The sequence below is a fragment of the Bos javanicus genome, chromosome 7 (genome assembly GCF_032452875.1).
Source record: "Bos javanicus breed banteng chromosome 7, ARS-OSU_banteng_1.0, whole genome shotgun sequence".
Classification (NCBI taxonomy): domain Eukaryota; kingdom Metazoa; phylum Chordata; class Mammalia; order Artiodactyla; family Bovidae; genus Bos; species Bos javanicus.
In genome coordinates, this window is record NC_083874.1 from 8,855,871 (window position 1) to 8,883,168 (window position 27,298).

General features: G+C 40.9%; 1 protein-coding gene and 1 pseudogene across 1 annotated transcript; one reads left to right on the top strand and one right to left on the bottom strand.

Moving 5' to 3' along the window:
• Positions 1 to 1,232: 1,232 nt before the first annotated feature.
• On the top strand, positions 1,233 to 1,874 carry LOC133251947 (putative olfactory receptor 7A2; annotated as a pseudogene).
• Positions 1,875 to 25,097: 23,223 nt separating this feature from the next.
• LOC133251813 (olfactory receptor 7C2-like) lies at positions 25,098 to 26,060 on the bottom strand. Its single transcript, XM_061424599.1, has one exon. It carries the CDS (start codon positions 26,058 to 26,060, stop codon positions 25,098 to 25,100), a length of 963 nt encoding a protein of 320 aa, XP_061280583.1.
• Positions 26,061 to 27,298: the final 1,238 nt, after the last annotated feature.

Sequence of the window (27,298 nt, forward strand, 5' to 3'; positions counted from 1 at the left end):
CAGTTAAAGACTACAGATTAGGAACAGTTGAAGTAAAAACTGGGAATGTTCAGGCCTGCTCAGTGTTATCTGTGTCTTCTTCATTCTCAGGAAAGGGACAAGAAAAACTCACTTCTCTTTTTTCCCAGTTCACTGCAACATGACCCACACTGATAGTAAATATAACTAAAATATATATGTGTATACATATACACACATGTATGTATAAATATGTAGAGATTGGTTTTGGATGTCTATCAGTTTTGTTTCATATAGTCTTTTAAAATTGAATTTCATAAGTGCTGAAGGTACATAATGTTGATATGGGGACTCTGTGTCTTGAAGTTTCAGCAGTAGCAGGAAGGCCATCTCATTTTTATACATCTTCTGACACCATCTCTCCTCTCTCACTCTCCTGCTCATGTCCCTCATTAGAGTGGCTTCCTTTTCTGGACCGGATCATCTTACATGAGGACTTTCCAGGCCCTTGCACTGGCTCTTCCCTTGCCAGGCACACACTTTCCCAGTTATACTCACGTCACTGGCTCTCTCCTCCTTGAAATCTGTTCATATATCACCTTGTTCGAAGTTTCTTCCTGAACATGTATTTTAAAATAGCATCTTTCTTTGACTCTCTCTATTACATCTGCTTTATCTTTTTAGCATCAATAACCATTGGACACACTTCATATTGTTTTTTATTTGCTTCTCTTCTCCATAACTGGATTTTGGAATTTTTGTTTTTCAGAACAGTGCATTTATTGCATGTACAATGCCCGGTCTTTGTCTCAATTCAAGACAAATTCCTCAAATATGTGAAAGAATTTCTCATTAAAGACTTGAATATATGACATCTTGAGGAAAAACTTGCTAATTAGAGATGGCACAGGGAAATCCCTAAAAAGATTCAAATCCATGAACAAAATACTGAAATTAACTTCTTCATGGCAAAAGATATATGGTCCCATTTAAAAAACGTGAATAATGCCAGTTTGTATGAAAACAGTCATGATATTTACCGCTTTCCTGGTAATCATACCCACCGTGAGACAGTAAGGAACCAAACAGCAAGTTCAGAATTTCTTCTTATGGGATTTTCAGAGTCACCTGAACTGCAGCCCCTCATATTTGGGCTTTTTCTCTTCATGTACCTGATCACTATGTTTGGAAACCTGCTCATCATCCTGGCCATCAGCTCAGACCCCTACCTGCACACCCCCATGCACTTCTTCCTCTCCAACCTGTCCTTTGTAGACATCTGCTTCACCTCCACCACCATCCCAAAGATGCTGAAGAACATTTGGGCACAGAGTAAAGTTATAACCTATGAAGGCTGCATTATCCAGAAGTTATTTTTTTGCACTCTTTATAGGATTGGACATCTTCCTCCTGACTGTGATGGCCTATGACCGCTTTGTGGCCATCTGCCACCCCCTGCACTACACGGTCATCATGAGCCCCTGGATCTGTGGACTGATGGTGCTGGTGTCCTGGATCATCAGTGTCCTGAATTCCTTGTTAGAAAGCTTAATGATGTTGAGACTGTCCTTCTGTACAGTCTTAGAAATTCCACATTTTTTCTGTGAACTCAATCAGATGATCCAACTTACCTGTTCTGACACCTTTCTCAATAATTTGGAGATGTATGTTAAAGCTGTGTTCCTGGCTGGTGGTTCCCTTATATGTATTGTTTACTCTTACTTTAAGATAGTTTCCTCCATACATAGAATCTCATCTGCTCAGGGGAAGTATAAAGCATTTTCCAGCTGTGCATCACACCTTTTAGTTGTCTCGATATTTTATGTACAGGCTTAGGTGTTTACCTTAGCTTGGCTGGTACTCGCAGCTCACACTCAAGTGCAACAGCCTTGGTGATGTACACTGTGGTCACACCCATGCTGAACCCCTTCATCTACAGTCTGAGGAATAAAGACTTAAAGAAGGGTCTGAAAAAACTCTTTGGAAAGGTAATTTTAAAAGGTCCTATTGTCATTGATCTTAAGAAGTACCTGTAGTAGCAGAGCTCAAACATTGAGCCCAGTGTTGCCATTGTTTGGTCAGATTGTGGAAATAGAAGATGCCTCTTCTGGTTTTCTTGAAATTTTTATTTTGATTTCAACTTTGTACAATTTATGTAACTCACTTTTATGCTTTGTGATGTCTGATATCCTATATTTCTCCCTTTTAAGTTTCTTATTCTCCCATATTTCCAGTTTTGGATATAAAACATTGGAAATCCCCATTTATATCAAGGGACTACATGATCTCTTAAGAATAATTTCTCCTCAGATGAAATAGTAAGGCTAGAGTGAGCATTGTTTTCTTTTGCTTGACTAAAAGAAGAGTTATGAATTATTCAACCCCTATGGGGGAAGATCCCTACTTTTGGCATTCACAACTATTAATAAGTTTATAAAAGAGGAAAACTGAGAACGTAGTTTTAATTTTTCTCAGCATCATTCTGTGCATATGCCTGTCCTGATTACTCTTCTTGATAATACAAAATTTAAATTACTGGTCGTTATCACTGATCATAGGATCTTTTTCTATTTATTAGGATCTTGCTCTGCTATACAGCTGGTGTCCACTGTGTCTTCCATCATTACTGGCAAATACTGATAATATACTACATGTTTCCAAGTTAAATCTACACTGAAAGACAAATATGAAAAAATAGATTGATATAATATGACCTTAGACTTCACTTTAGTTAAGACAAAGCAAAATATGAAATCATGCATTTATTACTATACTAAATCTATATTTTCAGGTGATTCATAGATTCATTAAAATATGGACTATGAGTATCTGTTTGAAAGGCACATTTTTTAAGTTGAAGGACCGGTGGGATATATATATATATTTTTTTTTTAATTATTTTTTATTCTTGATTAGAAATTTGTAGTGCTTTCAGTAATTATTATTCTTTCCATTTCTCTTAATAAAATATCACCATCTATTCACAGTTTTGTCAGGCCTCTATGGGGTCAGAGAATGAACAGTGTCAATAATATCCATTAAGTATTATCCTCATTATTAAAGGATGACACAGAAAACTCAGATTCTCTTCAGGTATGTGATTTGTGGACACAGGTGTTGTGCAAACATCCATGTCCTTCCAACCTCACCATGGGGCATCAAAGGGACCTCACTGGAGTCCCGTTTTCAAAGAGCTATATGAAACAAACTTGAACAACTGAGTGATTATGAATGTTATCTTCAACTTCAGAACAAGGTCCTAGAATACATAGAATCACTTTATTATTATTGCTCTCAGTTTCATCCAGTTTGATTATTTCATCAGTTACTTATTGCTGCATACAAACTTGCCTAAAATAAAATTGTTTAATATAGTATCTCTCTTTTCAAACGAGATGGAACAGTGTGAAGTTGTTCTGATCTCTGCAGGGCTTCTCATGAGTCTGTAGTCGGCATGAATCTCTACCTTGTATTTCAAAGGCTCATCCACGATATTGTGTGTGGTTGTACTGCTCTTCTGTCTTGAAGAATTTGTCACTGAACAACTTTCATATGTGGAGGTTAAGCTTCTAATTTGCAAGGGGAAATAAATTTACTAAATGAGAATTACCTTAATTTGACTACCTTAATTCACACATATGACACCTTAATTTTTGTCAGTTAGAAGAGAGGACCTCCCATCCCAGTCAGCCATGACTGGGACATTTGCTATATTTACTCCAGATCCAGCCTTGGCAAGGACATTGAATTTTTAAAATTCTAAGAAATTTATTAAAGCAAAATTACAAGCAGTAAACTGTACTCATTTAAAGTGTACCAGGTGAAGAATTTAGAAAGTCGTTTAACAGTTTAGAGTATGTACTGCCTGCTTCCATTTTTATACAACTTGAGAAGGTATATGATAATTTTACTGTTTTGTTATGTATTTTTCAGAAATGTGATTCCCCAGCCCCCCTTTCCTTACTTCCAAAGGTAATATGAAAAAAAAATAGCATAATTTGTGAAGAAGGATGCTGTGAGAAAATCTGAAACTATAAAAGTACTTGTGTAATCAAAAGAACACATTCAATATTATGAAGTATGTACATGTGTGTGTTATTTATGTATTTATTCTCTCAATTAAGCACACTTGTTAGGGATAGAGTAGGATTTTTAAAGTAGGATAATTAAAGGAGAAGGCAATGGCACCCCACTCCAGTACTCTTGCCTGGAAAATCCCATGGACGGAGGAGCCTGGTAGGCTGCAGTCCATGGGGTCGCAAAGAGTTGGACACAACTGTGCGACTTTCATTTTCACTTTTCACTTTCATGCACTGGAGAAGGAAATGGCAACCCACTCCAGTGTTCTTGCCTAGAGAATCCCAGGGACGGGGAGCCTGGTGGGCTGCCGTCTAGGGGGTCACACAGAGTCTGACACGACTGAAGCGACTTAGCAGGATAATTAAATAGTTTAGAAATATCACTAGAGGGTTAAAGATAGAGAGGGGATTTTAAGGGAGTTTTGGAAATATTGTAATCTAATGACCACTCAAGAAAAGATCTTAATAACCAAGCAACAATATCCATATGTAGTTAAAGAATAAGACAACGGGTTTAGGATCTACATATTGTTACAGAAAGTCAAGAAGATAATGGTCCTTGAAGAGTGGCATTTCTGCATGAAGCCAAGACAGGAGTATAGGTGCAAAGGGAAAGAAATAAGGTGAAAGGAGACATTATAATGAAACTTGAAATTAATAACCATATTTTGGTATATGTAGTCACTCTTTTGCTAATATATTATTTCAACAGCACCTTGACAGTATGGGTTAGACCATATAGGGTCAAATGAGGCAGGACATAGATGGGCTTCAGGTTAAATATTTACAACTGGCCTGTTTGCATTTCCTGAGACAAGAGATAGGTGGGCTCCAGTTTAAGGCATTTACAATCGGCCTCGTTTGACCTCTGAAATGGAAGTAACAACAGAAACAGGGTAAATAGGGTAAATAGCCAGTCTTCACCTCTTGTAAATCCCTTAATGTATAGACATGGCCAGGACAAAGTAAAGGATTAAGGGATCTCACTCCCCCCTCCCCCTCTCCCCACCCCTGGTTTTAGGAGAAGGGAGACTCTGCACATGCTCAGAAAGTTTATTTGGGGGTCAAAACTCAGGGGATAATGCCAGGCCATTAAGAGTCTTGCTCCTCTCAGAAGCCTTCGCTTTGAGAACCATCTTGGCTGAGGGATGTGGGTGCTCCCAAGGGAGAGTCCCAGGGTAGGTCAGGTGTGGAAAAAGAAACCAAATAATTGGCTGAAGGTAAACGATGACCAGAAAGAACTGAGCCATATAAATCACTTAACTGCCACTTAACTATGCTCTTCCTCACTGGGGGGACCCCCACCCACTTTGTCTCCAGCTGTGCATCTCTGCCTTGCTTCTGTCTTAACTATAAAAGCATTTCTCTATGTGCTCCTCTGCCAGGAGCCGGCATATTGCATATTGAGTGCATATTGCATATTTTATATGGAGTGCAGCACTTTCCACAGCATCATCTTTCAGGATCTGGAATAGCTCAACTGGAATTCTATCACTGCTGGGAGCCAGTGTGAGGAACCCCGCCCATGACAAAGGTCATGAGGAAGGAGGCTCGGCATATGCAAAGGCGGGATCGAGCTTCAGGAGTCCCCCTGGAAATTCTCGAGCATCTAGCCCCAAAACCAGAGTCTGCCTACTTTCTGCTTTGTGCTTTCACCTACACCTTTGACTTTACGGGGGGCTCTCCCCCACTACCTCTCTCTGAAAAAAGAGTTAGCTTACAGTTCCAGTTAATAATTCCTGGGTGTGACAGTGTTTAACCTACAAACTCCTTTGGAAATCCTCTAGCCTGCCTGAATAGGTTTTTCCGGCCACATGTGATTGTTCAGAGCCTCCCAACTGTGAGAGGCAGGAGATGTTCTAAACTGTCTAAACACAGATTCTTTTGAGTAATTAAAAGATTGATTAGAAATTGTATTGGTGAAGGGATTTTCACTTGTTGGGCCCATGTTTGCTGCTAAGTTTCCATATCCCTTACCTGCTGTGTCCCTGGCAGTGTATTGATTAATATAATTGGTGTAAGTAGTAGCTTTAATGTTTGTAACCTGGGACCCTTGAGTTAATTCTTTTTCTTGTTATAGCCCACCACATCATTGCGCTGTAGGAATGCAACTTTATCTAATGCTTTTGGAGGGTGGCTCCTGACCAATCACCTTTAGAGAAAAATAAGTTTTCTGAAGAAAAGGTCTTAAAATGTTAACAGGCCTCCGGGCCAGAAGATGATGCAAATCACCTAAGCTTTTGCATATGATAAGTTTGCAGGAAGAAAGCCTGGCTTGCTGCCTGACTCTACCCCTTCCCCCATTATCCTCTATGCATAACTTAAGGTATAAAAACTACTTTGGAAAATAAAGTGCGGGCCTTGTTCACCGAAACTTGGTCTCACCATGTCGTTCTTTCTCTTACCTTCTGGCTGAATTATTCAGCCTCTTTTCTACACTGAATTTCCTCACTGAGCTATCCTTATTTCAGCCTCTTTTCTCCACTGAATTTCCTCACTGAGCTATCCTCATTCTATTACTCTTTATATCCTTAATTAACGTTTAATTAAGCAGTTGTTTCCTGATCTTCGCCTACGCCGTCTCTCCTTCGAATACCCTGGATCAGCTGGGGCTGGTCCCCGGCACTCCTCCACTTGTTGTTGAGCTATGTCTCTAATTATAAACTTGTACCTGCATTTACAGGTGAAGTTCTAGAAGTCAGAAGTCAGAACTCATTTACTGAGCCGAATACAGGATGTCTGGGAAATCTGGGATCCATGTGGATACTCCAGGGAAGAAGGTCTTGCCTTCCTAGATTACTTTCTAGGGATACCTTCATTCCTTGTCTCTTGGTCCTTCCTTATCTTCAAAGCCAGCAGGGTAGCATCCTCAAATCTCTGACTCCAATTTTTCTTCCTCTTTCCTCCACATTCAGAAGTCCATTGTAATGACTTTATACAAACCGAGGTAATTCATGGGGCTTCCCAAGGGGCTCAGTGGGAAAGAATCAACCTGCCAATGCAGGAGTTGCAGGTTCAATCCCCATGTTGGGAAGATCCCCTGGTGGAGGAAATGGCAATCCACTCCAGTATTCTTGCCTGGAAAATCCCATGGACAGAGGAGCCCAGTTGGCTACCATCCATTGGGTGACAAAGTCGGACATGATGGAGCACACACATCTTTCTGTTGGTCAGCAGTTTGGCATGTAACTCCTTTCAGGGTCTCTGTTCAGTCAAAGGCCTATTACAGCCTCTGAAACCTGAACAAGGCTACTTCTATTAACTTCTGCAACAATTTGCCTTTATGTATGTATATTAAAAGTTCTTAGGATTAGGATGTGGACATGTTTTTGAGACATTTATTCTGCTATTATTACAAAGTATTTTCTTGATGTATGTGATTTGATACAATTCAAGAGCAAACTCTGGGAGATAGTGAAGGACAGGGAATCCTGGCATGCTGCAGCTCATGGGGTGGCAAAGAGATGGATATGACTTAGGGACTGAAGAAACAACAACAAGAATCTTTATATGAAGAATCAAAAACAGATTTTATTACAACCTCTGCAGGGAGTAAAACCTTTTGCTTTAAAAATTACATACAAAAGTGGATTTTCTTTTGGTACAGAACACCTAAACTTACCTATGACTTACACACAGTTATAGCCTTGTTACTCAAAGTGTGACCCACAGACCAGGACCTGCAGCATCACACCTCCTGGTAGCTGTTAAAAATGACAGGCCCTTGGGCCCACTGAACACCTACTTAGCTGGAATTTATAACTGAATTAGAATCCTCAGTGATGTGTATGCACAGTACACTTGGAGCTGTGTATGTGTGCTAGTCACTCAGTTGTGTTCGACTCTTTGAGACTTCATGGACTGTAGCCCTCCAGACTCCTCTGTCCAGATTTCCCAGGCAAGAATTCTAGAGTGGGTTACCATTTCCTTCTCCAGGGGATCTCCTGACTCAGGGATCGAATCCACATACCCTGCATTGATAGACAGGTTCTTAACCACTGAGCCACCTGGGAAGCTAGAAACTTGGAGCAGTGCTGGTTTAAAGTGTGTTTATAACATTCTAGCTGTTAACAGTTTTGCAGGACAATTATCTGTGTTGAGTCCTGGGTATTGTGGGTGTTTAGCAGCATCTTCTTTGACATTGCCACATATCTCCAGGATCAAAACCCAGTTCTCTGACTGGGAACCATAAACCAGAGTTACAGAACTGGAAACATCCTGATAAAATTCCAGTCAAGACTCCATCCCAAAACAGGTTTGTAAATTTTAGCATAATGTGAAATAACTCTGAACCTCATTCCTGAAATGGAGGATGGAGTTATAGTAATACTACCTCACAGAAGAAGCTTCTCTAAAAATTAAATCTGATAATCTCTGTAATCTGTTGAGGTAGGTTATGGTGTTTGGCAGTATCTAAATATATCTCACAACTTACAAACCTTTTTAAATCAAGGGCTAATTAGTAGCTCTTAACTTCAGATGTAATATGGAATTCCTAAAGGTTTTAGCAAAAGTGTCAGGAAGCCATGGATTGAACTGCCCAATGTTTAACGTTAAAGGAACACACTTGTCCCTCTCAGAAAGGGTAAAAAAGCTTTTCTAAGGATTTCATGAGCTTTGTCCCCACTATAGGTCAATACTTTATTGAACCAAGGGACCTAGTCAAGACAGTTACCTGAGTCTCACAGGCTAGAGAAAACTTAAGCTCAGGATTGGGATAAAGTGCTGGGAGATTTAGATAGCTGGAGGGCAAGAGAGTGAATAGAGAAATATTAATACAAATTTAGTTCTTCTGGCTTTATTACCTGGTGTCCTGAGAACAGACTATCAATAGGGAAAAACATCCTTTCTGTCCAGACCAACTCCCTCAGGAATTTCATGTGCTTACAGGTCATTGTATTAATAACCAGAGGGGAATATACATAATGAGAACTGTGAATATCTCCTCTGCTGTATCCCTGAACTTGTACAACCTGGGCATGGATGAGACAAGTTGTTGCTTTTAGAGTCCTAAGTCTGGTGAAGGACTAATGTGTGGCCCTTTCCTGCTGACTTGTCTGGGGACAGAGCTTCAGTCTCCATCACCAACCATCCAGGAAGGGTTTCAGACTTCCACACGAGGTCCTTCCTCTCAACGTTCCCATGCAGGTGAGTTCAAAAGCCCAAAACACACTGCAGAAGATTGACAAATAGAATGAAACCCAAGAACATTTACCTGAGAAAATGTTTATCTCAGTGTATCCCAGAGACCATTGTGGTTGTTTTCTTTCTTTTTTATTTTTTTAAAATTTTATTTAATTATTTAACTTTACAATAGTGTATTGGTTTTGTCATATATCAAAATGAATCCACCACAGGTATACATGTGTTCCCCATCCTGAACCCTCCTCCCTCCTCCCTCCCCATACCATCCCTCTGGGTCGTCCCAGTGCACCAGCCCCAAGCATCCAGTATCGTGCAGCGAACCTGGACTGGTGACTCATTTCATATATGATATTATACATGTTTCAATGCCATTCTCCCAAATCATCCCACCCTCTCCCTCTCCCACAGAGTCCAAAAGACTGTTCAGTGTCTCTTCTGCTGTCTTGTATACAGGGTTATTGTTACCATCTTTCTAAATTCCATATATATGCGTTAGTATACTGTATTGGTGTTTTTCTTTCTGGCTTACTTCACTCTGTATAATAGCCTCCAGTTTCATCCACCTCATCAGAACTGATTCAAATGTATTTTTTTAATGGCTGAGTAATATTCCATTGTGTATATGTACCGTAGTTTTCTTATCCATTCATCTGCTGATGGACATCTAGGTTGCTTCCATGTCCTGGCTATTATAAACAGTGCTGCAATGAACGTTGTGGACCACGTGTCTCTTTCAATTCTGGTTTCCTCAGTGTGTATGCCCAGCAGTGGGATTGGTACTGGGAAAACTGGTCAACCACTTGTAAAAGACTGAAACCAAAACACTAACACCATACACAGAAATAAACTCAAAATGGATTAAAGATCTAAACTTAAGACCAGAAACTATAAAACTCCTAGAGGATAACATAGGCAAAACACTCTCCGACATACATCACAGCAGGATCCTCTATGACCCACCTCGCACAATATTGGAAATAAAAGCAAAAATAAACAAATGGGACCTAATTAAACTCAAAAGCTTCTGCACAACAAAGGAAACTATCAGCAAGGTGAAAAGACAGCCTTCAGAATGCGAGAAAATAATAGCAAATGAAGCAACTGACAAACAACTAGTCTCAAAAATATACAAGCAACACCTACAGCTCAATTCCAGAAAAATAAATGACCCAATCAAAAAATGGGCCAAAGAACTAAATAGACATTTCTCCAAAGAAGACATACAGATGGCTAACAAACACATGAAAAGATGCTCAACATCACTCATTATCAGAGAAATGCAAATCAAAACCACTATGAGGTACCATTTCACACCAATTAGAATGGCTGCGATCCAAAAGTCTACAAGCAATAAATGCTGGAGAGGGTGTGGAGAAAAGGGGACCCTTTTACACTGTTGCTGGGAATGCAAACTAGTACAGCTGCTATGGAGAACAGTGTGGAGTTTCCTTAAAAAACTGGAAATGTCATTGTTTTCTTGCTTGATTAAAATATCAATGTATTTTAATGATGCTAAAAAGAGTAGTGAACATAGAATTCAGGAAGACGATGCTATGTGATGTCCATTAAGTGTTAAGAATGGAAGCCCCATTAGAAAATGGGGGAGACACATAAATTCCTTCCAGTAAGAGTAGAATGTTTGCCCAAATATCTTAATTACTTGGAATAGAGAGATAGGGTATTAGTTGGAGGGGTATAAAATGAAGTGAAAACATTTCTTTTTAATTTTTAAAATGGAGCATATTTCCGTAATGTTTCTGTAATGGTGAGAACATTTCACGCCAAGAAGTGCTTGCAAATATATATTTGCAACAGCAGGTGTGAGACATTTTTCACATTATTTTCTGTGAAAAAAAAAAAAAGAAAAAAATTAAGAAGTGTAAAGGGTGATACAGATGTGCTTACCTTGAAACTATCTCATTATCTGAGAGGATGAATATGTATGTGGATTTATTAGTCATTTACTTTATTTCAAATTATCTGTGTGAATTTTTTGCTTTAGTATAGACAGATAGGAGAATTTTTCTGTTGTTACTTTCAATCTTTCAAACAACGAATTGTTATGTTTTTTTCTGTGTGTGTGTGTGTGTGTGTGTGTGTGTGTGTGTTTTACCCCCATAGACTGGCTATTTGCTATTTAGCTGATTTATGTATATATAAGGGCTGGACAGGGAAGTCTGGCATGCTGCAGCCCATGGGGTCACAAAGAGTCGGACACGACTGAAGTGACTTAGCAGCAGCAGCAGCAGCAGATTTTTGGCCCAGGATGTGATCTATCCTGGAGAAGCTTCCGTGTGCGCTTGAGAAAAAGGTGAAATTCGTTGTTTTGGGGTGAAATGTCCTATAGATATCAATTAAGTCTAACTGGTCTATTGTATCATTTAAAGTTTGTGTTTCCTTGATAATTTTCTGTTTAGTTGATCTATCCATACATGTGAGTGGGGTATAAATTCTCCCACTATTATTGTGTTATTGTTAATTTCCCATTTCATACTTGTTAGCATTTGTCTTACAGATTGGGGTGCCCCAATGTTGGGTGCATATAGGTTTATAATTGTCATATCTTCTTCTTGATTGATCCTTTGATCATTATGTAGTGTCCTTCTTTGTCTCTTTTCACAGCCTTTGTTTTAAAGTCTATTTTATCTGATATGAGTATTGCTACTCCTGCTTTCTTTTGGTCTCTATTTGCATGGAATATCTTTTTCTAGCCCTTCACTTTCAGTCTGTATGTGTCCTTTGTTTTGAGGTGGATCTCTTGTAGACAACATATATAGGGGTCTTGTTTTTGTATCCATTCAGCCAGTCTTTGTCTTTTGGTTGGGGCATTCAACCCATTTACATTTAAGGTAATTATTGATAAGTATGATCCTGTTGCCATTTACTTTATTGTTTTGGGCTCAAGTTTATATACCCTTTCTGTGTTTCCTATCTAGGGAAGATCTTTTAGAATTTGTTGGAGAGCCGGTTTGTTGGTCTTGAATTCTCTCAGCTTTTGCTTGTCTGTAAAGCTTGTGATTTCTCCTTTATATTTGAATGAGACCCTTGCTGGGTACAGTAATCTGGGCTGTAGGTTATTTTCTTTCATCACTTTAAGTATGTCCTGCCATTCCCTCCTGGCCTGAAGAGTTTCTATTGAAAGATCAGCTGTTATCCTTATGGGAATCCTCTTGTGTGTTATTTGTTGTTTTTCCCTTGCTGCTTTTAATATTTGTTCTTTGTGTTTGATCTTTGTTAATTTGATTAATATGTGTCATGGGGTGTTTCGCCTTGGGTTTATCCTGTTTGTGACTCTCTGGGTTTCTTGGACTTGGATGATTATTTCCTCCCCCATTTTAGGGAAATTTTCAATGATTATCTGCTCAAGTATTTTCTTGTGGTCTTTCCTTCTGTCTTCTTCTTCTAGGACTCCTATGATTCAAATGTTGGGGCATTTAACATTGTCCCAGAGGTCTCTGAGATTGTCCTCATTTCTTTTAATTCATTTTTCATTTTTTCCTCTCTGATTTATTTATTTCTACCATTCTATCTTCTACCTCACTTGTCATATCTTCTGCCTCCGTTATTCTTTGGTTGGTTCCCTCCAGAGTGTTTTTTATTTCATTTATTGGATTATTCATTATATATTGACTCTTTTTTATTTCTTCTATGTCCTTGTTAAACTTTTCTTGCATCTTCTCAATCCTTGTCTCCAGGCTATTTATCTCTAACTACATTTTTTTTTTTTTTTGGATCCTCAAATTATTTATTTATTTATTTTTTCTAATTTTATTTTATTTTTAAAGTTTACATAATTGTATTAGTTTTGCCAAATATCAAAATGAATCCGCCACAGGTATACATGTGTTCCCTATCCCGAACCCTCCTCCCTCCTCCCTCCCCATACCATCCCCCTGGGCCATCCCAGTGCACCAGCCCCAAGCATCCAGCATCGTGCATCGAACCTGGACTGGCAACTCGTTTCCCACACAATATTTTACATGTTTCATTGCCATTCTCCCAAATCTTCCCACCCTCTCCCTCTCCCACAGAGTCCATAAGACTGTTCTATACATTTTGTTTTCAAGATTTTGGATCATTTTCACTATCATTATTCAGAATTCTTTATCAGGTAGATTCCCTATCTCTTCCAGGGCCAGCCTTAGACAGTTCCCGAAGAGCAACATAGAGCCTAAGCAGTGTAGACAGGGAAAGCACACACGCTGTGAGCGCGGGCAAACCCAGTGTGGCCAAGACACTGTGAGGCTGGTCCTGGGTTGTATGCACTTCCCAGGTCTAAGCCGCTCAGGTTCACGTACTCAGGTAGTCCTCAGAGGTGCAGACTCAGTTGGGCCTTCATTTTGTGCCCTTCCCAGGTCCAAGCAGCTCAGGTGACCGGGTGTTTGGCGAGGGCGGTCACTGCAACTTATTGCTTCCCATGTCCCTGCCGCTTGGTTTTCTGGGTGTACAACAGGCGCATCTTAGGCAGATGTTGACCGTACAGAATCCCAAGAAGTCTTGGTTAGCAATGAAGCTTGTTTGCAGTTTGGTAGAGGATGCCTCTCTGGGGCCATGATTGCCCCCTTCTGGCTCTGGTTCCCCTCGCCTGCCTGTTTCTGGTGGGGTATGGGCTGGTCCGCAGCCGGCTAGCTCTTCTCAGTCCTTTGTTTTGTGAGCGGGCCTGGCTGTGTCTTATGTTAGGGCTTTTCACGTGGTAGCTATCCCACAGTCTGATTTGCTATCCCAAGTTAGTTCCCTCAGATTGCCCTCGGGGCATTCAGGCACGGTCCTTACTCTAAACAATGCAGCCTGCACCTCCCTGCCCAGCCCCCACTTGCTAGTGGTGGATGCGGGCATCTGCCCTGCTTCTCCCCTGGGGGAGTTACCGTTGGGCACGTAATCTGTGGGGTTTAATTATTTATTTATTTTTCCTCCTGGTTATGTTGCCCTCTGAGGTTCCAAGGCTCACCACAGACTCGCCAGTGAGAGTGTTTCCTGGTGTTTGGAAATTTCTCTCTTTTTTAAGTCTCCCTTCCCAGGATGGATCTCTGTCCCTACCTCTTTTGTCTCTCTTTTTATCTTTTGTATTTTTTCCTACCTCCTTTTGAAGACAATGGGCTGCTTTTCTGGGTGCCTGATGTCCTCTGCCAGCATTCAGAAGCTGTTTTGTGGAATTTACTCAGCGTTCAAATGTTCTTTTGAGGAATTTGTGGGGGAGAAAGTGGTCTTCCTGTCCTATTCCTCCACCATCCTAGGGCCGCCCCCCTCCCCCACCCGCCACTCCTGTATTCTTGCGTGGAGAATCCCATGGACAGAGGGGTCTGGCCGGCTACAGTCCAAAGGATTGCAAAGAGACAGTACTGAGCGTGTAAGCATGAACAAACAAAATAGGTATTATGGAAATAAAGCTGAATAAGGGAATGGAATCCAAAAGAGGCAAATAGAGTGACAACTAACAAGATGTAGTGTATGTTAAAGTTCAGAATATCAGTAAGAGCAGCTAAGGTGGTGATAGATAAAGGAATGATGTATGCAAACATGAAATCAATGGTCTGAGATTTTCCTTGTTATAAACACATAAATAGTCATGAATGTCTTGAGTAGTTCCCCCACCCCACCCCCGTATGATCAATACAACTCCTGACTATTCTTTATTAAAATGAAAGAAAAGCATTTAATACTTTAAATATTATTTGAGAACACACTGTTTTTAAGAATTCTCTCAACTTGCATGATAAACAGTAATTCCCATGTTGTTCAGGTCCAAATTTCAAAACAAATTTGAGAGAGAGGGAAACCACAACATAAACAACTCTTGGATAAGAGGGAAATCACTAAGCTTAATCAAGTGAGTTATATGAATTTATGAAGGAGGTGAAGTCAAAGAAATGGAAACTCCAAGAAACAAATGGAAGGAGCAACTTTTACTTCCGGAATCTGACAAAAAATGGTAGCTTCTCCCTGTGAGGTTTTAAACATTTCATTCATGCTCCCTTCTTCAGCTTGGAGCAATTGGCATTTTAATAGTTGTCATCCTAAAGAATGCTTTCAGAGCCATTTTTATGTCTTTGTTCCTGAGACTGTAGATGAAGGGGTTCAGCATTGGTGTGACCACAGTGTACATCACTGAGGCAGTTTCACTTGAGTGTGAGCTCTGGGTAGCTGAAGAGCTAAGGCACACTCCTAAGCTCATACAATAAAACAAGGAGACAAGTGAGAGGTGAGACACACAGGTGGAAAATGCTTTAAGCTTTCCCTGAGCTGACGAGATTCCACATATGGAGGAAACTATCTTAGAATAAAATGTCCCAGACAGGGGAGCACCAGCCAGCAGCCCAGCTGCAAAGTATATCAGTGTGTCATAAAGAAAGTTGTCAGAACAGGCAAGTTGGACCATCTGGTTGAGTTAACAGAAATAGGGATTTCCAGCTGTCTACAGAAGGACAGTCTCAACACCATTAAGGTTTGTAACAGTGAATGAAGGACACTGACGGCCCAGCTAACCAGAACCAGAATTCCACAGATTTGGGGATTCCTGATGACTGTGAAGTGCAGGGGGTGGCAGATGGCCACAAAGTTGTCATAGGCCTTCTCAGTCAGGAGGAAGTCATCCAACCCTGCAAATAATGTAAAACAAAAACAAAAACAAAAACAAAAAAAACATCTGGGTGATGCAGACTTCATAGGTCATAACTTGGCTCTGTGTCTGGATGTTCCACAGCATCTCTGGAGGTAGTGGAGGTGAAGCAGACGTCTATGAAGGAAAAGTTGGAGAGGAAGAAGTACATGGGGGTGTGGAGGTGCTAGTCTGAGATGACAGCCGGTTGGATGAGCAGATTTCCAAACACATTGATCATGCAGAGGAAAAGCCCAGATATGAAGGGCTGCATTTCTTGTTCCTCTGAGAATCCCAGAAGAAGAAATTCTGAAACACCTGTGATGATCCTCTGTGCCATGTGGTAGAAGTGACTACAAGTAAAGGGAAAAACATGACTAATTTTCATGCAAGTGAACATTACTCACATTGTTGAAATGCTACCTTATGTATTTTGCAATTAGGAAATTAATGTCAATATTTTGTTCATACAATGAGTACAGTGTTTTGGTATTCAAAATCTCCTAAAATCCAGTCATGGAGAATTAATATAGCAAATAAAATATATATAGCATGTCATATGGTGACACATAGTATGAATAAAATGAAAGCAAGTATAAAGGGAAGAGAAAAGAAGGGATGCTATTTTTATGGGTCTTCAGGTAAGACAGCAAATAAGGTGACATTTGAACCGAGACCTCATGGAAGAGAGAGCAGGAGTCATGGACTTATCAGAAGTGTGTGCCTGGCAGGGTGAACAGCCAGTGCAAAGGCCCTGGGGAAGGTGCTTTTTTAAGATGTTCTAGTTGAAAAAAAGAAAGCCAGTGTGGTGAGGGAAATGAGAAGGAGGGAAAGTGAGGAGAGAAGGTGTCAGAGGATGTTGAGGAACAAGGTGATTCTGAAACTGCTGCTTCACAAGGCATCAGACATGACTTAGAGACTGAACAACAGCAACAACAATATATATCTCTATATACGAGAGAGAGAGAGAGAGAGAGAGAGAGAGAGAGAGAGAGAGAGAGAGAGAGAAAGAAAGGACATGTCTATTACAGATCTAATAAACTCAAACGGTTCCTGAGAGACTGTGGTAAGAAACTTTCTTTGGTTTTATATTCCGTTGATGCCCAGCAGAAATAATTAAAGAGAAAAAATAAATTTATCCAAAATAGCAATATGTTATGGTCTAAATACTTATGGGTTTTATGACCCCAGAGAAAAATGAGCAAAGGGAACAAAGTTACACTTTACAAAAGGATGCTTGCAAAACACAGTGGATAGAAATTGAACATTGGCCATTTTTAATATCAGGCAGCAAAACTTGTTTTTCCTGTGCTTATTTCATTTTCATTTGACTAAACGTTTTTATATGAAAGCAGAGGAGCAAGCCTCTTTCTCCCTTTTCAGATGTGACATCTTTTTTTTTGCTGTTATTCTTGGATTTTGATCTTTTTATGATGAGTCCTAAGGATATACTCTAGCCCTATGTCTGATTCTTGCCCAAAAGATCAAAAGTCCACACACATAAAACTTGGATACACAGATCATTTCAACGTTTTCACTAACTTGCTTCATATTAGTCATCTGAAGACATTGTTGAATGAATCAAGGCTTAGGTCTCCTTATGTATGGACATTTAGTATATGTCAAGGTTTTATTTCAATTTATTTGCAAAGATTGAATTGTTCCTAAAGCTGGCACAAACATTTATCTTTCAAAAATGGCTTCTCACTTACCTCAAACATCTTACAAATATTAGTGAGATTATGTCCTCAGTGTAAGAATAACAGACACATTTTAGATTAACATTTTGACATGAAAATATATAATATCAACTGAAAATTGCTCAGTCGTGTCCAGCTCTTTCGAACCCCATGGATTATACACTTCACGAAATTCTCCAGGCCAGCATACTGGAATGGGAAGCCTTTCCCTTCTACAGGGAATCTTCCCAACCCATGGATGGAACCCAGGTCTCCCACATTGCAGGTGGATTCTTTACCAACTGAACCACCTTGGAAGCCAATATAGTATCAATGGAGAGGGGGGTGTCAAAATCACCTTAAATAATGCAAGAGACTCATAAACAAGGCAATAGTCCTATATAACTAAAAAATTTTTAAAGAAAATTTAAGGCCAAATATACACCTCACAAATCAACTGAAAAATAATCATTTTAAAGAGTCATTCGAAAGGCTTATATCTGTAGAAAAATCGGCATATAACATGTGTTCTTGTTGTTTAGTTGTTAATATTGTATACAGTAATAATTATTGTTTTTGCTGTTTAGCTGCTAAGTCGTGTCTGACTCCTTTATGACCCCATGGACTGTAGCTCACGAAGCTCCGCTGCCCATGGGATTTTTCAGGCAAGAATACTGGAGTGGGTTGCCATTTCCTTCTGCAGGGAATCTATCTTCCCGACCCAGGGATGGAACCCACATCTCCTGCACTGGCAGGCGAATTCAAACTTAACACTGAACCACCATGGAAGCCCATACATAATAATAATAGGCAAATAAAAAAGGTGAACAAATATATAAATCTTTGCTCTAGCTGAATATATAGTTTAAGAAAGCAACAAAAAACTCTCTTTCCTACCTTGGTCCTGGGAAATATCTTGAAGACTGGTCAAATGTGGGCTGACTTCTGGACTAGGAGCAAAGGAGACTCTGATTTTTCTGGCAGAAATGTGAACTGTTACAATATTTTACGGAAAAATCTGAAGACAGCTATCAGTTCAGTTCAGTTCAGTCACTCAGTCATGTCCGACTCTTTGCGACCAAATGAATTGCAGCACGCCAGGCCTCCTTGTCCATCACCAACTCCGGGAGTTCACTCAAACTCACGTCCATCGAGTCAGTTATGCCATCCAGCCATCTCATCCTCTGTTGTCCCCTTCTCCTGCCCCCAATCCCTCCCAGCGTCAGAGTCTTTTCCAATGGGTCAACTCTTTACATGAGGTGGCCAAAGTACTGGAGTTTCAGCTTTAGCATCAGTCCTTCGATGTTCACTCTTGCCATCTCCTGTTTGACCCCTTCCAATTTGCCTTGATTCATGGACCTAACATTCCATGTTCCTATACAATATTGCTCTTTACAGCATGGGACCTTGCTTCTATCACCAGTCACATCCACAGCTGGGTATCATTTTTGCTTTGGCTCCATCCCTTCATTCTTTCTGGAGTTATTTCTCCACTGATCTCCAGTAGCATATTGGACACCTACCAACCTGGGGAGTTCCTCTTTCAGTATCCTACCATTTTGCCTTTTCATACTGTTCATGGGGTTCTCAAGGCAAGAATACTGAAGTGGTTTGCCATTCCCTTCTCCAGTGGACCACATTCTGTCAGACCTCTCCACCGTGACCTGTCCGTCTTGGGTGGCCCCACATAGCATGGCTTAGTTTCATTGAATTCAACAAGGCTGTGGTCCTAGTGTGATTAGATTGTCTAGTTTTCTGTGATCGTGGTTTCAGTGTGTCTGCCCTCTGATGCCCCCTCACAACACCTACCATCTTACTTGGGTTTCTCTTACCTTGGACTTGGGGTATCTCTTCATGGCTGCTCCAGCAAAGTGCAGCCGCTGCTCCTTACCTTGGACAAGGGGTCCTCACTACCACCCCTCCTGACCTTGAACGTGGAGTAACTCCTCTCGGCCCTCCTGTACCTGTGCAGCCACCACTCCTTGGATGTGGAGTTGCTTCTCTTGGCCACAGCCCCTGACCTCGGGCTTGGGGTAGCTCCTCCCAACCGCTGCCCCTGACCTCGGACGTGGGGTAGTTCCTCTCTGCCACTGCCCCTGACCTTGGACGAAGACAGCTATCAACCTTCAAAATACAGATAGACTTTAACTCAAAGTCCTCCAGTGTTGGCACCACTGACATTCTAAGCCAGGTAATTTTTGTGGTGGCGTCTCTCCTGTGCATTGAAGGATATATAGAGCATCCCTGACTTATGGAGCCTTCTATGTGTGACAGACAAAAATCCCTGGGGGATGAAACCATCCTTGGTTAGAATGAGAGTTTGAACTCCACTATCTCAATGTATTGTGTACCTTTGGTATAATAGCAACTTAATGATAAAGAATAAGAAATACCATCAAAGTGTTAGTAGTACAGGCACAACATGACCTGTTGTACAGCCATAAAACTAGTGAATTCATCATTAGACTTGTGATTTGAGGCAGGTCTGTGAGAAATTATTGAGTAAGAAGGAAAATGGGGAAAAAAGGAAAATGGGACAAAAGGTAGGAACAAAGACTGCACTAGTGGTGTAGAATCCACCTGCCAATACAGGAAACATGGGTCTAATCCCTGGTCTGGGAAGATCCCCTGGAGGAGGAAAGGGCAACTCACTCAAGTATTCTTGCTTGGAAAATCTCATGGACAGAGCAGCCTGGTGGGCTACATTCCAAGGGGTTGCCAAGAGTTGGATATGATTTAACAGTGAGACAACATCTTAACAACTAAAAAACATCTCCGGTTCTTTGTTTGAAAGATTGTAATCAAAGATAGGAATCCTATTCTGATCCTATATAGAAAAGCAAAGGACTCACACACATAATTTAAGATAGAGAAAATAAATGGCTAACAAATCTACACAACACATTCAGCCTCAGAGATAATGTAGCAATTGCAAGGTAAGCTCATTAGCACTTCCCCAGCAGCTCAGTGGTATAGAAGCTGCCTGCCAATCCAGGAGACACTGGTTCAATCCCCATGTCCGTAAGATCTCCTGGAGGAGAAAATGGCAACCCACTCTAGGATTCTTACCTGGGAAATCCTATGGACAGAAGAGCCTGGCGGGCTACAGTCACAAACAGTTGGACACAACCTAGTCACTAAACAACAACAAGCTCATTAGCACACATCTCTTTATATTTGAATTTTTTTTCCACAGAAGATACTGTGAAGTGTATATCTCCGACAAATACTGTTGCAAGGATATATGTACAAGCATTCTTTGGTGTGCATATTTATTTATTTTTTTGGTGGTGCTAGGTTGTTGTTGCTCAGTGGGTTTTTCTCTAGTTGCAGTGAGGAGGGTTTAGTCTTGTTTGCAGTGCATAGGCTTCTCTTTGCGGTGGCCTCTCTTATTGCAGAACATGGACTCTAGGGTGTGAGGACCTCCGTAGTTGTTGTTGCTGGGCTCTAGAGCACAGGCTCAGTACTTGTGATGTACAAGCTTAGTTGCTTCAAGGCAAGTGAGATCTCCCTAGTCCAGGGGTCAAAACCTTGCCTCCTGCACTGGAAGGCAGATTCTTTACCACTGAGCTCCCAGGGAAGCCCAGTATGTATGTTTTTAATCAATATGAAATATGGTCAAATATGTTCCACCAAAAAAATTAGAAAGAAATGCTCTGACTATATTTTATATTCCTACATCACTAATACACTAATTCTCTACTCAAACTATTAATAAGATACATGGACATAAATTCTACTTTTACTGAGGCACTTTATGCCTCCTGTGTGTTCAGTCACTCAATCATTTCTGACTCTTTGTGACCCCATGGACTGTAACCTGCCAGACTCTTCTGTCCATGGGATTCTCCAGGCAAGAATACTGGAGTGAGTCGCCATAGTACTGGAGATAAACCCTTTACAGGAGCACTTCCCTTTCCTCCTTGTGCCTACAAGTCAGCAGGAATTCTAATTCAAGTGCAAATTCTGAATAGGTCCTCAGTGGGCCCTGGGACCCTGCACTTCTAACAAGCTACTGGGCTGTGTGTTGATGCAGGTCTGAGTACGAGGGTCACACTTTCAGCAACAAAACACTGGTTCTGTGTTTAATACAGATACAGGGACTTGAATTTATATTAAATTCAGGTACAGGTATTTGAATTTATACATGGCTGAGTGACCGAACATGCACACACATACACACACACACACACACACACACACACACACATATATATATATATATATATTCATATATATATAATGCTAGTTGCTCAGTCATGTCTGACTCTTTGTGACCTCCTGGTGTGCAGCCTGCCAGGCTCCTCTCTCCATGGAATTCTCCAGACAAGAATACTTCAGTGGGTTGCCATTCCCTTCTCCAGGGGATCTTCCCAACCCAGTAGGTCTTTGTTGGTTATCCATTTTATATATAGCAATGTGTACATGTCCATCCCAAACTCCCTACCCCTTCCCTATATTGGAAATATAAATCATTGTGTGTGTGTGTGGAGGGGGAATTTTGGATTGGATTAGGTAATCTTTTCATTATTTCAATCCTTCATGCCAGCCAGAATGAGACAAATTTATCTCTGACCTCTGAAGTTATCTATTGTAAAATATGTGACCTGCTTTCTGGGTTTATTATGAGATGAGAAGACGGACTGGAGAGTCATCAAAGGCAGGCTGGAAGCTACAAGCAAGAGATGGAAACTCATGGGGATGGAATAAAGCCTGTGTTCACCTGTGTTGCTTCTGACCTCAGTGATGAGGGATCCTGAAGAACCCAGAGCCCTTTCTCATGGAGATAAATGCTCACACTTGGCCCAAGAGGCGGAGAGATTCAAAGAGGTTCTCTGGGAATGTAGAACAGTTGTAGGCCCATCTGCAGCTTCATGTGAGTGTGTGCTAAGTTGCTTCAGCCATGTACAACTCTTTGTGACCCCATGGACTGTAGGCTGCCAGGCTTCTCAGTCCACGGGGTTTCCCAGGTAAGAACACTGGAGTGGGTTGCCGTCCCTTCCTCTGGGGGAAATATTCCTGACCCAGGGATCAAACCTATGTCTCTTCTGTCTCCTGCATTGGCAAGCAGGTTCTTTACCACTAGCACCCCCTTGAAAGCCCCGGCAGCTTCATGCTAGTGAGCAAATCATCGGTTCTTCAGCAGTGTGTGTGTGTCCACAAATGACAGCTGATTTCTCCAAGTACACTAAGAATTTTCCTTACAATCTGTGTTAGTTCCCTATGGCTGCTATTACACATTACCACAATGTGGGTGTCTTATAGTGCTTCCCCTGTGGCTCAGTGGTGAACAATCTGCCTGCCATGCAGGAGACTCTGGTTCAATTCTTGGATTAGGAAGATGCCCTGGAGGAGGGCATGGCAACCCACTCCAGTATTCTTGCCTGGAGAATTTCGTGGACAGAGGAGCCTGGTGGGCTGCAGTCCTTGGGGTTGCAAAGAATTGGACATGCCTGAAGCAACTGAATACATACACACAGGTTCCTTATAGGAAAAGAAATTATTTTCTTACAGTTCTGGAGACCAAAAACCCCAAATCAAGATATCAGCAGGGACAGAGGAGCCTGATGGGCTATGGTGCATAGGGTTGCAAAGAGGGTTGGACGTGACTGAATCAACTTAGCACGCATGCACCCCAACCTTTTTGGAACAATTGTGGAAGACAATTTTCCCTAGACCTGGGATTTCAGGATGTTTCAAGCACATTATTTTTGTTGAGTTTGTTGAGCAGCAGGTGGAACTCAGGTGGCAATGCAAGCAGTTGGGAGCAGCTATAAATACAGATGAAGCTTCACTTGCTGGCCTGCTACTCACCTCCTGCTGGGTGGCTCAGTTCCTAACAGGCCATGGGCTGGTACTGGTGCATGTCCTGGGCTTGAAGACCCCTCCTGTAGAAGAGAATCTATTCTTGCCTCTAACAGCTTCTGGTGGTTCCAAGAGCTCCTTGTCTTATGGCCACGTCACTCTAATTTCTGCTTTTATGTCTGGGACTTTCTCTTGTTTGTTTTGTCTCCTCTCATATCTTTTTTTTTTTTTTTGATAAAACTTTTTTAAATTTTATTTTTTAATATAAATTTATTTATTTTAATTGTAGGTTAATTACAATATTGTATTGGTTTTTCTATACATAAACATGAATTTGCCATGGTTGTACATGTGTTCCCCATCCTGAACCCCCCTCCCACCTCTCTCCCTGTACCATCCCTCTGGGTCATCCCAGTGCATGGATAAAACATTTTTAAAGTTTATTTTTATTTATTTAGCTGTGTCATGTCTTAGTTGTGGCTTGTGGGGTCTTTCTTGTGGCATAGGGTGTCTATAGCTGTGGCACACAGACTCAGTAGTTGTGGCTCCGGCCTTCATTGTTCCAAGTTTTGTGGAATCTTAGCTCTCCAGCCAGGGATCAAGCCCAAGTCCCCTGCATTGCAAGGTGTATTCTTAACTACTGGACCAGCAGGAAGTCCCTCTCCTGTGTCTTCTAAGGACAACTGTTATTGGATTTAGGGCACACCCAAGCAATCCATAATTATCTCATTTTAAAACCCTTAATTAAATTGGCAAAGATGCTTTATCCAAAAAGGTCACATTCACAGGTTCCAAGTAGGCATATCTTTTGTGGTATTGCCAATCAAGTTACTATGTGGTTCAGGAAATGTAGCTCAGTCTAGTTAAGACAAAGATTTTAATGGTCCCGGGAAATAGAACCATGAGTCAGGCAAGAGGAAACAACCATGAAAGATGTGTTTATCAAGCCAATTATCACCATTATCAACTGGGACTTCTGCTGGGGAAAGATGGGAGCCAGTAAAATATGTATGCTTCAGACTTATTTCACTCAATGGGCAAGTGATTTATACACCAGTTCCTGTTGGTCTTTGGTTAAGGAGTGATTTCTGGGACACTGATTCTCTAAACATGGGTAGAGCAGACTAGAGAAATTTCTTTGGTAATGGATGCGGATATGAAAGTTTGAAGCCAGACAGAATACACTAAAGTGGTCAATGATGAAGGGCTATCTTCTATATTATACTTCTCCATTTCACCTTACTGGGATGCAGTTACAATTGCTGGAAGGGCAGAAGCCATTTTGTGACCATGAGGGTAGAAGCCCCACAGTCAAACTAGAGATAGAGCAGAAAAGCAGAAGGATCCTGAATACTTGATGGCTAGCTTTGAACTGTTCAGCTCCAGAATTCACGTATCAGCAATGAAATAAATATCATTAAGTCTGATGTGACTGAAAGTTATTCAGAAAAAAGACACTTCTTCCAGTTCACTTAATTCACACAACCTCAGAAAACATCTCTGTAAATGAATTTGCAGGGCAACATTTCCATAATAGGTATACATCCCATCATTTTGAGGATATATATTAAAAACATGAGATTCAGTTTATTTTTTAAGAAATTTAAATCATCACTAAGTGTGAACAGAAAAGATCACGTTCAATTCATATGAATTTAAAATTCATATGGTTACAAATTGAAAAAGGGAACCAAAGATATAGTATAAAGGAAAATAGAGAGGGCTGTGAAGAAAGCCAATGAAAGTTTTTCTTTAAAAAATGAGTATTAGGAAAGATAAAAAAATTAAATGAAGGAAGCCAGGATGTCTGGTCCTCAATATTATGTGCCCAGTTACTTATGAGAGTCCTCTGAAGGCCCTGTGAATGAGAGATGGTGCCCTGCTAATGAGCCGCACAAGGGCCCCCTTCATGTCCCTGTTCCTCAGACTGTAGATGAAGGGGTTCAGCATGGGGGTGACAATGGTGTACATCATCGAGGCCACCAGACTTGTCATAGAGGATGAAGTGACTGCAGAACTGAGGTAGATCCCTAGGCCTGTGCCGTAGAACAAGGAAACCACTGAGAAGTGAGATCCACAGGTGGAAAAGGCTTTGTATTTGCTCCTGACTGATGAAATTCTCAGGATGGAGGAGAAAATCTTAGAGTAAGAAAAGAGGATCCCAGAGAGAGGAAAAACACCTAGGATAATAGTCACAAAATACACCACTGTGTTATTGATGAGGGTATCAGAAAAGGTGAGCTTCAGGACTTCAGGAAGATCACAAAAAGAGTGTGGGATCTTCATGCTTCTGCAGAAAGACAGCCTCAAGATAGTCAAGGTCTCAGGCAGGGAGCCTGTGACACTAAGGCACCAGGACCCCAGAGCCAGAAGCCTACAGACCCGGGGGTTCATGATGACCATGTAGTGCAGGGGGTGACAGATGGCCACAAAGCGGTCATAGGCCATCACAGTCAAGAGTAAATTGTCCAGGCATCCAAACACAATGAAAAAAAATACCTGGCTGAGGCAGCCTGCATAGGTGATAATTTGACTCTGTTTCTGGATGTTCCATAGCATCTTTGGGATGGTGGTGGAGGTGAAAGCAATGTCTGCAAAGGACAGGTTGGAGAGGAAGAAGTACATGGGGGTGTGGAGGTGGGAATCTGAGATGACGGCTAGGATGATGGCCAGGTTCCCAGTGAATGTGACCAGGTACATGGACAGAAACAGCCCGAAGAGGAGAAGCTGCAGGTCTGGGTCCTCTGCAAATCCCAGGAGGAGAAAGTTGCTGATTCCTGTTTGATTTCCTCTTTCCATGAGTATGCTGGGCTAGCCAACAAGGAGAAAAAAAGGAACACAAAATTTACCCCAAATAAATATTCCCTAGAGAGACAGAAATGTCCTTAGTCCAAACCCAGGGAGATCATGAGGTCATTCATTTTGGCTAAAGATTTACTTCATTTGATGACAAATTGTGATTATTGTTGATACCTACAAAAATTGTCTTTGAGTTCAGCAGTTCTCAAATTGTGATTATCTCTGACCAACAACATCAGCACCCCCTAGAAATATTAGAAATTCACATTTTTAGGCTTATCTGACCTGCGTGTACACTCAGTCACATGTTTGACTCTTTGCGACCCCATGGACTGTGGCCTGCCAGGCTCCTCTGTCCATGGGATTCTCCAGGCAAGAATACTGGAGTGGGTTGCCATTTCCTGCTCCAGGGGATCTTCCAGACTCAGAGATCCAAGCCGCATTTTGTGTCTCCTGCATTGGCAGGTTGATTATCACTGAATCACCTGGGAAACCCATAAAAACATACCCATCACCTCGAAAAATGTCCTTGTATTCTTTTGTGTGGTATGGATACTTAGAATCTATCCTTCTAACATATTTTAAAGAATACGATACCATATTATCAACTTTATTTACTATGTTATATCCCTGGAGAAGGAAATGGCAATCCACTACAGTATTCTTGCTGGAAAATTCCATGGACACAGGAACCTGGCAGGCTACAGTCCATGGGTTGCAAGAGTTGGACACGACTTAGTAACTAAACCACCACCACCACCACATTATATGCCAGATCTCTAGAGTTCATTCATTTTGCATAACAAAAACTTTATACACTGAGTAAGAATTCCCTGTTTCCCTCAGGGCCTTCTAGCCACTGACAATCAGCATTCTATTCCCTGCTTCTATGAAATAATGATTCTAGATGCCTCATGTGAGTGGAATCATACATCATACAGTATTTGTTCTTTTCTATATGGCTTATTTCATTTGTTATAATGTCCTCCAGATTCATCCAAAGTGTTGTCAACAGCAGGATTTCTACATGGTATTTTAATGTTTTAGGTTTAATGTCATTAATAATGACATTTAGTCCTTGCCATTATATCTCTGACATTGCCTTTATATTAGGAAAGCTTTCGATTTTTTTTTTTTTTTTGTATTTCTAAGCTGTTATGGGCATTTTCTATATTTCCTTATTAATTTCAAGATTTTCTTTATTATTTATTTACTTTTTCCAAATAATATTATTTTAC